This window comes from Cryptotermes secundus, unplaced genomic scaffold, assembly GCF_002891405.2.
Source record: "Cryptotermes secundus unplaced genomic scaffold, Csec_1.0 scaffold2975, whole genome shotgun sequence".
Lineage (NCBI taxonomy): Eukaryota > Metazoa > Arthropoda > Insecta > Blattodea > Kalotermitidae > Cryptotermes > Cryptotermes secundus.
In genome coordinates this window covers 46997-63420 of record NW_019732011.1, presented here as the reverse complement: position 1 = coordinate 63420, position 16424 = coordinate 46997, and the positions used below count along the sequence as shown (strand labels likewise).

Below are 16424 nucleotides of genomic sequence, written 5' to 3'. Positions count from 1 at the left end.
TGTAACACAACAGGATGCATGAAATGACAAAAAAAAAAGTCTGGAATTATGTAGGGTTACTGGTGGTGATAAGAGGATACCCTGAAGCACCCATGTCATAGGCGAGATTCGAACACGTAATTCCACCGTTTGCTTGGCTTCAGACCTTATAAATTTTAATAGTGTATCTAAAAAGAGCATTTGTGTAACGGATAAACCAGGACAAAGGAGATGCCGAATAGTACATTTTGAATCACCCTGTGCAATTTGAGCACAGTCTGAATCTCACCTTGTGATATTGTACATATTATTACATGCCAGATAAAGATTGCTTTTTGTATCTGCCATGTAATTTTCAAGGAACATTAGATCAACCGTTTTTGCTGGTTCTTCGAACTGTTTGTGGATGTCTTTCTGGCTGTTGCATTACATAGCTGCGTCAGAGGTATTACAATACGTAATGTATTGTTATCCACAACCGGTTTTAAGTCCCACAGAATGGATAAACAGTTTCACTTCAGCATTAATATTGAAATAAACTTGCAGGGAAATGACGTAATTGAACGTAAATCTTTGATCCTATAAATTCCAAGTATCGGAAATTTCGGCCTAAAACAGACGTCTATCATGGTCCAGAATTTTGACTTTTTTCGGAGTATTTTTTACCAGACAGCGCGTTAAATTTCTTTGAATAATGCATTAACTACATTCAAGAAATATTCTGAAGTACTCAGTCAACAGCAGCTCTGAGAGAATAACATGGCGGGTTGGCGCCATAAGAATGAAGGCTGGCACTTCTGTGGTTAATAACAAGAGGCTCGGAAAATGCACAGTTGACTGCGGTGATCACAACAGCCCGCTACTGACTCCTGTCCTGAGCCGGATGAAACCAGTCCTCATCCTACAATTCTACATCGTTAAGCTCCAGTTTATTACTTAAATACTTTCCATCCTAACATAGAGATCCACATTTTCTTGACCTTGGCTCTAGCTGGAGGTGAGTGGTCAGCTTCACTACCCGGCCGCTTTACTCCCAGAGAAAGGGCCCACGTACCCATTGGATAGGAGGTTGGGTGAGCCCCAGAATCGGTCTGGACGACGTGGAGAAGTGAAAATATTTTGCCCCATCGGGACTCGAACTCCGACTCCTCTGTCGTCCAGCCAGTAGCCATTTATATATCTCCTCCCCAATAAGCCTTCATGGCGTAGTGCTTAGTTAATTAAGCANGTGTAAGATCTAGTAAACCGAAGTGAAACGGAGAGTTTCATGGAGGTAGGCCTAGGCCCAAATTGGGGCTGTAGCGCCACAGAAAAAAAAATATGTAACATGAAATTTCCGTGTAAAAGAATCTACGCCTCTTCCTAGGAAACACAATACTAATCATTCTTGGAAGAAACGAAATTTGTAGGTCTTGAAAAACAGAACTCACATTATCAAGCATACTTAATTAATGTTAACCATTGTCTGTAAGGGATGACACATTCAAAATTTCTCTCTCTTCTAGGGCAGTATGTAGATACATAGGGCTGCTGATACAAGTACGTTCCCATCAAAGAAAGAATCTCAACATAGCTGATATTTTCCGACAACGAGTGGCAAAACACCCCAATAAAGTGTGCTTCATTTTTGAAGACAAAGAGTGGACATTTGCACAGGTAAGAAAACATTACAAACTGAATCGAACATTTTACTTAGTGCTAGCATAATGCCCGCTGCAAAACACGGAATTCTCATTAGCTATATCCAATTATCTGGCCATAACTTTTAAGGCATGCCTAGCTGTAACATCGTACCATCATCCTTAACCCCATCTTCTTTCCTTTATCCCCTTTCCCTCCTTAGCATCCTACCTCGCACATTCATTTCCCACCTCCTTTATTTATCCGTCATATCTGCATGTCTCTTCCCTTTCCTTTCTCCCGCCATCGCTGTTATATTAAAACAAAAACAAACTCCGTGGCTTGAGACCGCAAACGAACTAGTGCCAACTTGGCCGCGCCATAGCTCAAGCGGTTAGTCGCTGGCTTCCCACCGCGGCGGCCCGGGTTCGATCCCGGGGTCTGGTCAAGTGGGATTTGTGGTGCACAAAATGGTACTTCGGTTTCCCCAGCCAATCTTCATTCCACCAAATTCTCCATCATCATAATCACCCGGGGAAGGCTACAATAGGCCAATCAGTGGCCGCCGTATCGAGTAGACCCAGTTGAACTCCACCCCCACCCCCACTAAGCGAATTAAAAAAAATTAGTACCAGCTTTAGCGGATAGAGGGTGTTGCGTGATCAGCGCAACGAATCCCCACGGACGTTAATTTCGGTTTTCTAGACCGGAGCCGCTATTTCCTTGAAATATCTCCTCAAGTATCCTCACGAGGCTGAGTCAACCACGTTCCAGACCCACTATTTCTCAGAAAATCTGGTATCGTCGGGAATCGAACCCAGACCTCTGGATCTGTAGCCAGGAACTCTGACCACTAGACCACAGAGGGGGCCCTTTCAAAGGATCACACGGCGTTGTAGCTCATAACCTTCGCTATGAGAACGTCAGGTCCTACATTGTAAAGAAACGTTTAGTTTATGCCAGAAAACTGTGTAGCTGAAAAACTGGGATTATTTGATTCTGAATTTTAGACTTGAAGTCGGTCTAATCTCGTTGCCCGGTATAGACACTAACCACGTATATCAATATGCAATTGTTACAGACTTACACGAACTTTCACATCTGAGATATTTTCACGGCGACAAAGGTCCATATTGTGGTCTTCTGGGATATGCAGTCGTGCAATGTGTTAGATCTGGATCTGTGGGCAGGTCCTCTGAACCCTAGACCACAGAGCAACTTAGTTAAATATCACTCAAACAAGCTGCAGCTGTAAGAAATATCGGCAGTATTACGTACTACGTTTAACGCAAGTACATGTTTTTACAAAGGATGCGTCATGGCCGTCAGTGATTAAGGACAGCTGTCAGACGTGGAAAGTAACTACGAGCTCGTGGCCCTAAGAAAAACTTCAGCTGGTTAAGATTTCAGTAAGCTCAGTAACGTAGCAAGATAGTCAGAGTTGCCCGAAATTATGAAGCCACAGTAGAGTAAAATAAAACATACGAGTACTCTCATGTTTTTCAGTGAGTAAGACGCGGGTTTGGATTGGTAATTGGATTTATTAGATCATTACTAGTCATAACTACAAGCTTACTGTAACTATAGCACATGTAACGTCACACACTAAGTCTTCTAATTCTTCTTGTGGCCACACTGCTCTTCCCTTGGAACTTCGGAACTCAAGTGAAGTCAGTTCCCATTCCCGCTTTCTCTCATATCCTCTCGGCACGGACCAAGCACAGAAAACACAGCCCCTCTATTGTTGCATGGCGCAGACAGCCTTGAAAACAAGTCACGTGATAGATATATCGCCAGTCCATTGGGTCGCTGATTGTTGTCTAGAAACGAGCTATAAACATTCGTCCTATTGTTGCGTGACCTCAGGCGAAGTTGCGTTTAACGCTCCGTTGCTTATGTATATACGTTACACCCTGTGGAGGCGGGGTCGATTACCTCCACCGTGACCCTGCGAGTCGTAGGAGGCGACGAAAAGGGAAGTCTCAAATCTGAGACAGTAAAATAGGGTCGCGAGTTCCAAGGGACTCGGACCCGAGAAAGACTGCGCTGGCAAGGCCAGTAGCACGTAAAAAAGACAGACCCGCCCTCTCGTCAGAGAGGACGCCCCACAAAAAACAAAATCCTAACGTTCAACAGTAAAAAATATCTGGTCATGATCCCCAGAAGGGGCTCGACACCAAGACTTACTGACTGAACATCAGCCGCAATGTGACTTGGACTTGGACTATACACGTTACATTATAATGTTCAGGGATTTTTTAAGGCAGTGCTTCTCAACCGCCGGGCCCTAGCTTCAATTATACCGGGTTCTCGTCTTATAGAAAAAAAGAATTTACCGGGCCGCGGTCTCACAGAGGTTGAGAACCACTGCTTTAAGGGGACTAGGATGGCGTGACAGCTTGAAAACAACCTTCAAGATACAACTTCTTAATGCATTTTCCTCCCTCATTCTTAGGAACAAATCTTCATTTTTTACAGTTGAATCAGTCTAGTGTGTGTATAATGACCATACTATGGAAAGTTGAATCCAGTATTAGACTAAAAATTATACTATCACGTGTTTGAGTGATTATAGACGGGTTTCGGATTGATAATCGGGTTTAATGAACTCTTTGATACAACTCCTTCATATCAGTAAGGTAAAGCTGTCCCTGTACTTGACTAAGTAAGCACTACGCCATGAAGGCGTAGAGGGGAGTGGTTGTATAGACCCATGTTTTCATGACCTCGGCACTAGTTGGAGGTGAATGGTCAGCTTCACGCCTCTGCCGTCTTACCCCCGGGGAAAGAGACCCAAGTACCCACTGGATAGGAGGCTGGGTGGACCCCAAAGCCGGTCTGGACGACGTGGAGAAGTGAAAATTATTGACCCCGCTGGGACTCGAACTCCTACCCCTCGGTCGTCTAGCCAGTATCTAGTCGTTATACCGACTGCACCATCCCGGCTTACCCTTCATATAAAAACCTGCGTTTATGCAAAATTTTCCTGAAAAATCTATCATGCTTGAAGATCTTCTGGGATATAACGTCATGTAGTCCGTTGAAAGACTAAGGCGTAGGTGGGTGGACAATATTAAAATGGATCTTAGAAAGATAGGATGGGATGGTACGGATTGGATTGATCTGGTACAGGATAGGGACCAGTGGATGGCTCTTATGAAAGCGGTTTTTAACCTTCGGGTTTCATAAACTGCTGAGAAATTCTTGAGTAGCTGCAGATTTGGCGGCTCCTCAAGAAGGGCTCAGCTCCATAAGCAAGTAACTAAGTCCGTTGAAAGTCAACGGACGTTTCGGAAGAACATACCGCCTCCATTTTCATGATCGAAGAATAAGCCGAACAAGATTCCATCGTGAAACCATGTGGCAAGCAGAACTGCATAGGAGCTTGTTACCCCAACATCAAAACAACCCCACGCACTATACCTGTAATCTGGCAAACAACTGAGTCAATTGGCAGTTGTGGCAACAGGACCGGAGGTTTTGAGGAGCAGGACGAAGAGAAGCAATGCAGTCTGTATCATATGAAAGCGAAACAAACAAGTTCATTGCTTAATATCTGAAAAGTACGGTTTAAGCTTAAAATCTGTCATTTTTTATAACTGTCAGTATAACTGACTTCATCATATTAAAAAATGGCACCAAACAATTATAAATACCTAATATAGGACTCACTCAACTACACTAAATAAATGGGCTTATGTCATGAGGGTCAAAAAAATATAAATATATATTTTCTGAAAGGTATGATTTTCGCCATATGACTTGCTACCTACAGATAGGGTCACCGAAAATATTGTTTTTATGCATGTTCATATCCATGTGGAGCCTTTATTGAATTCGTTCCATCCGCCTCTAACGTATGAAAGAACTCGAGATCTGCTGTGATTTTAATGAAATTTGTTATGTGAATTTAATACAATTTATCAAAAGATTCCAGTTTGGGTTAATATCGGTCAGTGGACACTTTAGATAAAGATCTACGCTCGTTTCTATGCGTGTCTAGAAAAAAAAGTGTAAATATTTGTCGGAACAAACTATGTTTCGAACACAAGATGTAGAGAAAAATGAACCAATACCTTTCTCTGTAAGCCATAAAGGCTTTCATGTAATTATGCAAGGGCAAAACTCTGCTTGCGTTTCTCAGCTTGTGTATGCTTCAAACGCGCAATTACAGGCTTAGTCTCAGAGTCTCAAGCAATAATATTTAAACATCTATATCTATATAAGTATATATTTAATTAAAATGTAGCTGATCATCCTGCTTTTGAAGTATTTTATTCTGTATTGTCAGCAAACACGGAAATAAATATGTCAGTTGTTTCAGCAAAGATCACAGAGAAAAATGCTTGCGCTTAGGCCGGGTTTGAATGAGGTTTGTCTAATTATCTTAACGTAGTGCTACAGACTTTACATAACTGATAGTACAAATCGGGCTTCCACTGAAAATCCAGCAAATGCCAGAATAGTTGCATGTGACGTTAATTTACTCTGAGGGAAGATTTCATTGTAGTCTTAATTATTCAATTTATCTTTAATAGTTCACCTTCAGAATTACAGAATATCACTTCCCTTTCTCACATTAGATATATTTGGAAGAATGTGGATGTTAGCATGTAATTTGTAATTCCTTCTGCAGAATGTGCCTTTTACAATTTGTTCCTCCATTAGAAGCACTGTTTACACTAACATTTTCGTTAGTAATTGCTGCATCTTCAGTTAAAACTCATTTTTCATATCAAACCAAATTTCTTCACTGTTTCCATACTTCACATACAGAATGATATACAATATTGAAATCATAAAATGACCTAGATACTACACTACACCTCTTATAATTCACATACCTTATAACACACAATGCATTTCAGTAGAAATGAATAGCCAACTGCAAGAAGCAGCTTCTAGAATATCATTATTAACCAAACCAAGTTTCTCCATGCACATAACTGCCATAGAACAGGTACTATGGAAGTGTAATTTGGACTTAAAAGGGGGTGTTTAAATGACCAAAATTTATTCAGAACCACATATGCCATATACATATATTCATTTTCAAAACCCATGAAAGTCACAACTAACATAGCCTACTTTTTCACTTGCCTTTAATTATTTTATAGCTTCTTAACAATGAACCAAAAACTATTAGCATTTTATGGATGTCTTAAAATTACATCACTAATTGTGACTTGCTGTCCTGCACAAATTGGACATTCTGTATTAGTTGTAGTCATTGTCTGGAGAAACAGAATTTGCCAAATAACTTCAGTTCTGCTGGAGAAAATATTTCCATATAGCTCACCATAATGCATAATGCATATAGGGTTTGAACAGAAATACTAACGCAGTTTAATTAGGAGTGTGTTATTTAACCTGGACCTGCTGTTAATGCCATATATCTGTAACCTGCCAATTTCTCTTTTCCAGGTGGAAGAATACAGCAATAAAGTAGCCAATGTGTTCAAGAATCATGGTTACCGGAAAGGTGATACTGTTGGCCTCATGATGGAAAACCGACCTGAATTTGTGTGCATATGGCTTGGATTATCGAAGCTTGGCATTATTACACCTCTTATAAATTACAATCTACGTCAACGCCCTCTTATTCACTCAATAACAATTGGAAACTGTCAAGCCCTAATCTTTAGCAGCGAGGTTACAGAAGGTACATAATTATTCATAAACAATTAACTGCTCCTTCCTGTGATGGGAATGGAACACTGCTAACTGTGGGAATGTGAGCAAAATCATAAATATGTATGACATATGATATAAAGTGATCGACAAAACTACTTTTATATGTATGAATAGACTTTATAAAGGATTCTGATGATGGTGTATGCTGTACAGAACTTGTCACTTGTCCAGTGATTGAGACTAGCTCTTTCTAACGGGCCCAACTGACTAGGTCTATCTTGCCCCATCCACCTGAGGAGGGAGACAGATCCAGTCTCCAAAACATTGTGGTTTTTATCTTATATATACCAGACGATGAATAGAGTCCAAAATAAACCTTATAGTTCTCCACTTTTATGTGTGTCTATCCATAGCCATGCAGCTTTGAAGATTACAGATGGCATAGAGGTAAAATTAAATGAAAACCTAACCTGTCATTACACAAAGATGAGAGGTAATTTTCACAAAATCATGTTGTATAAAACTGAGTGGGTGAAGAGAGAGAGGAAGAGAGATCTGAATGCTTTTGAAAATATCAAACTTCAGTTATTCAGCTTACTGTCGTTTTAAATAACAAGACTACACAGCATCATAGACAATAACATACAGCGATAAATAATCAAAATACTAATTGCTCAGTAATGGAAAATTGGATAAAATTGGTACTAGACCTGAACTTTATCCTCTAACATTTCACAAATGCCTTGCACATGTGACCAGGCCTTTAAGTGTCAAGTTTACTCTGTGTGTGGAAAAGAACTTCGTTATGTGAATGTAAACATTTTACAGAATGTCAGAAATGTGTGCATAAATGCAAAAACCTTCCCACCATCTGCAGTTATCTGGATAAGTTTTATTGATAATCTGCTAGGCTGTAGATTCATTTGCTACAGCCTAAATCTCCATATCTCAGCTAGACTGGTGAAGCAGCACATAACTTTTCCATCCCAATGGCTTAATAATTGGAGACACAGTTTCAGGATCTAAATATTTTTCCAGTGGTTTATATACTTATAAGTGAAATGGCATGCTACATAAAAATATACACATATATGGAGAAGGTGGAACAAAATGCATAAATTCATAACCACAATAAAGGGCAAAGTTTGAACCTTCAGTTGTAGTTTTTCAAAACTAATATTTTTGATAAATGCTAGTGAACACAAGAATTAAATTATATAATGAATTACAAAATCAGATTATGAAATTTGAAAGAATACAGCATTTAAAGGGAAGTTGGGATCCCTTCTATTGCAACATACATTCTGTTATATAAATGAATATATATGTGAAGCAAACATCAGAAACCTGAAATATCTATTCATATATTAAGGAAAAAGGAACAAACTGTGTTTATTGAATTATTTAAGATATTTATTGAAGAAAGAAGATGCTAAAATGCATAGCTTAGAGAACTCTTTCAGGGTTATGTATTCCAGCTGGATGTGATTTATGAAACTATGACAACGTATTATTTGGACATATCTCCTTCTCAATCATCAACTGCGACACATTTATTTGAATGACTGTCGTACATGTCTTGGTTTTGTTGAACAAGAATTTTATTTTGTTTCCAAATTTAAAAGTAATATTTTGTAAAATTAATATGTACAACATAATATGTGAAGAACTATGTCTTCTTGGCAGTCACAAACAGCATCCTCTAGTGTGTGGTCCTCTTCAGCTTCTTCCTTCCTATTATCCTTTAGTATTCCAACATATAATTTTAGTTCCACAAGATAATTCCAGTTTTTTCCATACTTCTTCCTCAAGAAATATTTCACATTTCTTTTCCTTTCAGAAGAAAAGTTGTTGGAAGTGACCGACATCTCTGTGATCCCATCACATTTTATTAATTTTGTAACTTCTCTTTCAATTTTTGAAACATCTGTGTTACTCTTTCAGAGTTGGTCTTCAAGTGTACCATTGCTTCAAACTTGATCATTATCTCCTTCTTACCCAAATATTTCTTTGGGACAATTCACTTGCAATTACTGACCACACAGAATTTTGTGTGTTTTGGAGAGAGATTTTTCATATCAAAAAAATTCCACTCCTCACCCAGGGATTTAACTGGACCAAATTATGAACAAGACCTCCCAAAACTGCCCTTAGAAATAATGAGACATTTGTTGCATAATATCTTGTTAGTTCTCTCAGATACCCAATCAGCTGGAAAATGGCTATGATGTTTGTCAATGGAAAAACCATCAAAATGATAGACATGTTTTCAGGAGATTCTGTTTTGAGCCATTGCACAAAAGTGTGGATGACATGTCTATTCTTTTTTTGGCTTGTGCAACTATCACAGAATGAGCGTATAAACTTAGTGCCCTGTAAATAAAGAGAATGAAAGTGATTTTGTAGAGAAGAAAATTCTTTTATTGTGCCCTTGCCCACCTGGTCTTCTGCTCATATCCAAAACACATGTCTTTTTTAGAGGATGACTCCATCTCTGCTTCTGATTAAATTGTTTGCAGTTCAGTATGGGCTGGTGCAACCATAATGCTCTCAGTACCTCAAACCACACTTGAAACAGGTCTGGAAAATTTCAGTGAATAAGCACACATACACCACACTGCCAATTTATTGTTTGTTGATTAACTTTGTACAGTAAATGAGTTACAGGTTTTTCCAAATTCTGTTTTCTGGATATAGATAGAAAATTCACTAAGTGTATATATAATTCTTATAGATTTATATAATTACAGTTAAGTGGATATGTGGGATTTCTACTTCTGACAGGCACTGTTGTAAAGCTTCTGTTTTGGTCTTTTAGCTGTGAAGGATATCATGTCCAGTTTGCCATCTGACATCACACTGTATCGGTGGAGTCCCATCTCAAACACTGAAACAGTTGGGCTTGGAGAAAAGAACCTCACAACTATGATAGATGAAGTACCATCTTCTCCACCAGATGTAATTGAGAAAGTAGGATATCATGACCGTCTACTTTACATCTACACATCTGGTACAACAGGTTTACCCAAAGCAGCAGTCATTACACATTCACGGTAAGAAGTCATAGTGTGCAGGAAAATTGAGGACTGTAATTTCAAACATTATTTAACTGAAGTTCTCATCCTTCATTGTTGACACTGGACCAGAAATCAAGGATTTTTCTTGTTGGCATATCATAATATCTATGTGGGAGGAGGGGGTACCTATTAATTCCAAGAATTTAGAATGTTTCCTCTATACAAAATCACGAACATTATTCTCTCCGGTTGCTGGAAAAATTTTCAGCAATATAATCCAGAAGTTGTGTCTGTACTTAAGATTATTCCAAAACTGCAACCAACTATTTACTCTCCAGTTGGTTAAGATAACGTAAAATATCAGATTGTATATACATAGATCTGACACTTGTACAAATACTGATCTATATCATGTTAATAATATGAACCAGATTGTCTTTGTATGTTGGTAGTTACAGCACAGTCAAGAGATATAAGGATGCCACAACACTTTTAGTGTTTTTATGTTATTCTTCTCATGAATTGTATTTCATTGCAACACCTGAATTTAGAGTCTTGTACAATGTCAAATATGGGCAGAAAGGTGTTTTTGTGATACTCGTAACATAATTTTGGATTCTGTATCGTCTGTTGCCCCAAAGGGTGCCATAAAATGTGTAAGCTTTGTTTGTGTAAATATGTACTGCACTGATCATTAACATTTCTCTTAAGAACACATCTTTCAGAAGAGTCCGTCTTCCTCATTACGCATTTTCTTCTTTACCAATTTCTTTTTTTCAAATACCACCTCCCCTCATGAGACTCCAAAACACTAGGTCAAATGTCTCCTTTTGGAATCACCATTTCAGAGTACTTGCAAATAATTTATATTTTTTTCAGCAGATCTCTGGATATAGGACAGAATTTTCCATTTTTATTACAGCTATTGTTTCATGAGCCTTGGGGTTTATCATGTACCAGCTCTGAAATCTGACGATATAGTGTACTGCCCCCTGCCAATATACCACTCTGCAGGTGCTGCTCTGGGTATAGGGCAAGCTATCTTGTCAGGCATTACTGTGGTCATCAGGCGAAAGTTCTCAGCCTCACAGTACTTTCCTGACTGTGTGCAACACAACTGCACGGTGAGGCTACGTGATACAGTGGCAGTTAATTTGCTTTTGGCATGTCAGATTTGTAGTTCTGAATAGTGAAAGCCTTTACCTGTTGTTCTGCCCATTTTTTTTTTGGCTGAATTTTTCCTTGCAGTAGGGTATTGTGTATAGAGATACATCTCATTTGTGTGTCTGCAAGCATTTCTAGTCATTTACTTTAAGCATGTTACTTGGTTAAAAGTGCTTCTCACAAGAAATATGTATATTTATACAGAAAAAGCTCTTATGCAATGGGTATGGGGGACCCTATCCCTGGCTTAAAGTGGTTGGTGTGTGAAGCTGATCACCCACCTCCATCTAGTGTCAAGGTTAAGAATATGTGCACCTATAACTCCACTCATGCCTACATGGCATGATGCTTAATTAATTAATTAATTAAATGCAGGGAACTTCATCTGTCTCTCCTATAGAGACTACAGGCATTATTAGCATTTCTGTGAAGTATACTTTTTACATACACAATGGGACAAGATCAATCATTCAGGTCAAAGATACTCTTCGAGGGATTGTGGTAGTTTTACTGTCATGCTAGGAAATGTAACTTACTTACTTACTTACTTACTCATGGAGCTGAGCCCTTCTGGATGAGCCGCCAATTCTGCAGCTACTCAAGAATTTCCCAGCATTTTATGGAACCCGAAGGTTCATTTCTGTGTTCACAAGAGCCCTCCACTGGTCCCTATCCTGAGCCAGATCTATCCAATCCATCCCATCCTATCTCTCTAAGATCCATTTTAATATTGTCCACCCACCTATGCCTTGGTCTTCCCTGTGGTCTCTTTCCTTCTGGCTTTCCCACCAATATCCTATACACATTCCTCGTCTCCCCAATTTGTGTTACATGACCTGTCCACCTCATCCTCCTTGACTTGATCATTCTAATTATACCTGGAGAAGAGTACAAGCTCCTCATTATGCAGTTTTCTCCAACCTCCTGTAATTTCATCTCTCTTTGGTCAAAATATTCTCAACACCCTCTTCTCAAACACCTTCAGTCTATGTTCCTCCCTTAATGTCAGAGACCAAGTTTCACACCCATACAGAACCATAGGCAAAATTATAGTTTTGTATATTCTAAATTTTATGTTTATGGACAACAGACGAGAAGACAAAAGGTTCTGGACTGAATGGTAGCAAGCATTACGCGAGTTCAATTGCCTCTTAACCTACCTTAAAAATTTTACTGCTGTTAAAGCTGCATATCAAAGAGCATACTTTGAAAACTCAAGGATTTCATAATAGTAAAGATTCTCCTTTTAGGAGGAATTACCTTTGAGTTTCGGGTTCCTGTTGCAGTTTTGTATTTGTGGCTGCAGCAATATCCTGGATGACTTGGTTCCGGACAGATGATCGTTTCTATGTTGCCCTGCCCCTTTACCACACAGCTGGAGGGGCTATGTCTGTTGGACAGGCACTTATCTTCGGCAGTTGTGTTGTCATTCGCAAGAAATTCTCTGCTTCAGCATATATTTCTGACATCAAGAAATATGAATGCACGGTACCCCAACATCTGAAATATCTGCTAGACTAAATTACTCTCAGTCTACAGTGGTTCATGGACTGCTTTATGAATAACACTTTACTTTGTTCTCTTTCTTTTTTGAGTTTCTTTATTAGCTTCAACTGTATTGTTTTCTTACCAGGTGGAGGTTCTGTCAGCAGTTACTTTGGTATTCTGGGAAATGTTTGCAGTTACTCTGAATATTAAGTGGTAATATTTCTTGTAGTAAGTGGATATTCAGAATGGATAAATAATTGTTCTCTGTGCCGTGATCATAACTAGATCTGGATGTTTAGATAAATGCCAGTACTTTTCCTGAAGATGTATACCAAAATGTAATAATTTATATACACACACTTAACTAAATTAATGCAATCTTCTGACAAAGACAGAGACAGCAGGTCCTGCAGAATGTTCGGTACCATCCTACCACACTAAATGGCATCACATTTCAGGATACCCTTTAAACTAATGCAGTTTTAGAGTGCATATAATGCCAGTTTGGACATTAACACAGAGTAATATTTATAAATGGTAGTTCCAGTAAAGTATCAATATTTTGAAAAAAGCTGCATCTTTCTTATGAGCTCATTCAAACCAGTTACTGCATTTTTTGAGAAATTACAATTTAAATTGTAATGACTGGTATTTGAGAATGTATGACTAGGCAACAGACTGGGTGACTGGGGAGTCCATGTACAGTTTTTGGCTGGAGCCCCTTCACCATATCCAGACAGTCTCTGAGCCTCACCCAGCATGAAGGTGACTGATAATCCAAACTTGCAGCTATACGATGAACACCTATTTTGAAAACATATTGTATATATTATTTCACATTCATAAATGCCTATTAGAATACATAAAATGAAAACTTTAGCACCTGATTATCTGTGATCTAATCATGATATTCAATATGTTGTCTTCATTTCTGATGTTTCCAAACTCATGTAGAAATTGAAAAATTGTGTGCTGATGCTCTCTGTGTTTCATACATACTCATATGCATGTTATTATTTTTGCTATCTGTGTACCTGGTATGTTGCATGGTATGCTTTTCTATGCAGATTAAAAAATACTGGATTTTTCTTGTTACACAAATAAATTTTCTTTTAAAATTATCAAAATATATCACTTAGATTCTAGATAGCTGTTCTAAAAACATTACTTGGTTGTGTAAGATCTTCTGGTGATGGTACTTATTTTATGATATCCTGCTTTGAAGCATTCATTTGAAACTGAAATTGGTAAGGAGTTTCTATAAAAGGGCATATTCCAGCCTGGAGTAAACTGTGTATTGCATATGATATGCTGATATTATTAGTTGGAAAAATACTCTCTTTTTATAGTAAGCATGAATATTCTTTGAGGCAGAATGATTAATTTTGTTTTGTGGTGATAATTGTTATAAGCATGAAAATAAATTGTTGGTTCTGTACCACTGACAATAGTATGTCAGTACTGATAGTAACATTCCTTCTATTATGCCTTACCATGATTCAATTTTGAGTGCCTCTCTGAATTTAAGATTTATTCCTGCCCGTGTTTTGCTACCATTTGGAAATTCATTTTCAACGATTTATTACTAATGTTTGGAAATTTATTTTCAACCATTAGCTAGTATATGACTCTTGGCCTTTCTCTTATGAATAAACAGATTATTTTTATGCATTAAATTAATAACAGAAGAAATTTAGAAAAGGAACCCCCTTATTGTCTATTTAATTTCTGGTAGTGATGCGTAAACTGCTACATTTGGTGTATTGACTTCAAAAAATTAAATATGAATTTATTATCATGGCTAGCAATTTACTGCTGTCAGAATACATACTGTACTGTCTAATTAAGTGAAAATATCAAGAAGAGGACTAACAGCATTTACATGCTTTACTGGTAGGGGAATGTGGTGAAAATGATACAAACATACTCTTCTTTCTTCACATACCATCAAGATAACCAAGAAATTACTATATTCTAAATGATGTTTATTCTGTTACCTTAAAATTAATAACAGAAACAGTTTTTCATACACTATATGCACAATTTAAGCACATTGATACACAGTTATTACTTGAAATTAAGCTAATATGTTTTATTAATTTTTGTAGTATGAAATGTCTAATTACAGTATCTAAATATCATTTTGCAGGTTGGTCAATATATTGGGGAAATGTGCCGTTATATTCTAGCAGTGCCTCCAAAACCAGAGGACAAACAACATAAACTACGAATGATTTATGGCAATGGATTAAAACCTCAAATTTGGACTCAGTTTGTAGAACGTTTTAACATCCCACATGTAGTTGAGTTTTATGGGGCTACAGAGGGTAATGCAAATATTGGTAAGTAAAATTGGACCTTGTATAAAAATAGAATCAAATAAAAAATATTTAGAATACATACACAAAAACTATATCTCTAGTATTCTTTTTATGCAAGAAAGACTTGTGTAAACCCAGTTCCAAGCTACTGAAAATTTCCTTTCCATATTTTCCTTGGGCAGCTTATGTCTTGCCTTCTTATAATATTACAGAAGCTGTGCTTACCATAGTAGATATTCTGAGGCATTTGTTCCACATGTTCTAGTCATTTTCTATGATGTCATGGCTTCAATTTCCAAATGTTCTCATATTCATATCCATATGTGCATTTATTTTTTTCCTTTTAGTGAATATTGACAACAAGGTTGGTGCCATAGGTTTTGTTTCACGAATCCTTCCTGCTGTCTACCCAATATCTATCATTCGAGTAGATCCAGAAACTGGGGATCCTATTCGCAACTCAAAAGGACTTTGCATAACATGCAAACCAGGTGAGTGTAATGCCAAGGTTTCTTTCTAGCAAGTGATGACAAAACACTGGGCAGGCAATGCTGTAACACTGTTAATGCCAGTGAAGAGAAATCCATGACTTGACTGTGTGTTCACAATAATCAGCTGTACATATGTAGTCACAGCTTTGAAGCAATGTTCAAGTACTGCCATAGAGTTTTTGTATTAAATTAAAATTCCATTCCCAATTATTCTTCTTAATTACTGCATGTACTTAAATTTTTTAATTTGAGCATTATTTTTTTAAGCTTTAGCTACTATATAACATGGTATCGATGAGAAAAGCAACCATATCCTGGGCAGAGAATAAGTACTTCTGCTTGTTAACAGACAAATATATAATTCTTTAATTTAAGAATTAAATTCACATCTGTGACAATAATTTCTTGCTTATTATATACAGCAATACCTCGCATAGTCCGGCTTTGATCAGTCCAGATTCACTATAGTCTGGTTTGAAAATTTCAAAAGAAACTAAATTTTAATTGGGCAAAATAAAAAGAAATTCTAAAAAGTTAGTACACAAAATTATTTTTAATACATAAATGATTGGTTTTTCCCTTTTATACAGTCAAGTCTCTTTTTGTGCCATTTATTTTTATGTGGTTTTAAAGTTATGCCATACGATACATATTTCAATTTTTTCTGGGGTTCCCTGTTGTATGTATGTATGTATGTATGTATGTATGTA

General features: G+C 37.6%; 1 protein-coding gene and 1 long non-coding RNA gene across 3 annotated transcripts in view; one reads left to right on the top strand and one right to left on the bottom strand.

Annotated features, from left to right (window-relative positions):
- LOC111867550 (long-chain fatty acid transport protein 4) overlaps positions 1 to 16424 on the top strand; it is a gene marked incomplete at its 5' end in the record, with an annotated part of 56027 nt that overhangs the window by 24716 nt on the left and 14887 nt on the right. The window contains 6 exon segments of one of the 2 annotated variants that reach the window (XM_023857529.2): positions 1485 to 1635; positions 7024 to 7261; positions 10052 to 10286; positions 12701 to 12902; positions 15052 to 15244; positions 15571 to 15714. In XM_023857529.2, coding sequence (XP_023713297.2) covers positions 1485 to 1635; positions 7024 to 7261; positions 10052 to 10286; positions 12701 to 12902; positions 15052 to 15244; positions 15571 to 15714 — 1163 coding nt within the window. 2 annotated transcript variants of the gene reach the window in all.
- Positions 12840 to 16424, bottom strand: part of LOC117282562 — a 12723-nt gene continuing 9138 nt past the window's right edge. Inside the window, exon 3 of the long non-coding RNA XR_004513357.1 lies at positions 12840 to 12923. This is a non-coding gene — a long non-coding RNA (uncharacterized LOC117282562). The remainder of the gene's footprint in view (positions 12924 to 16424) is intronic.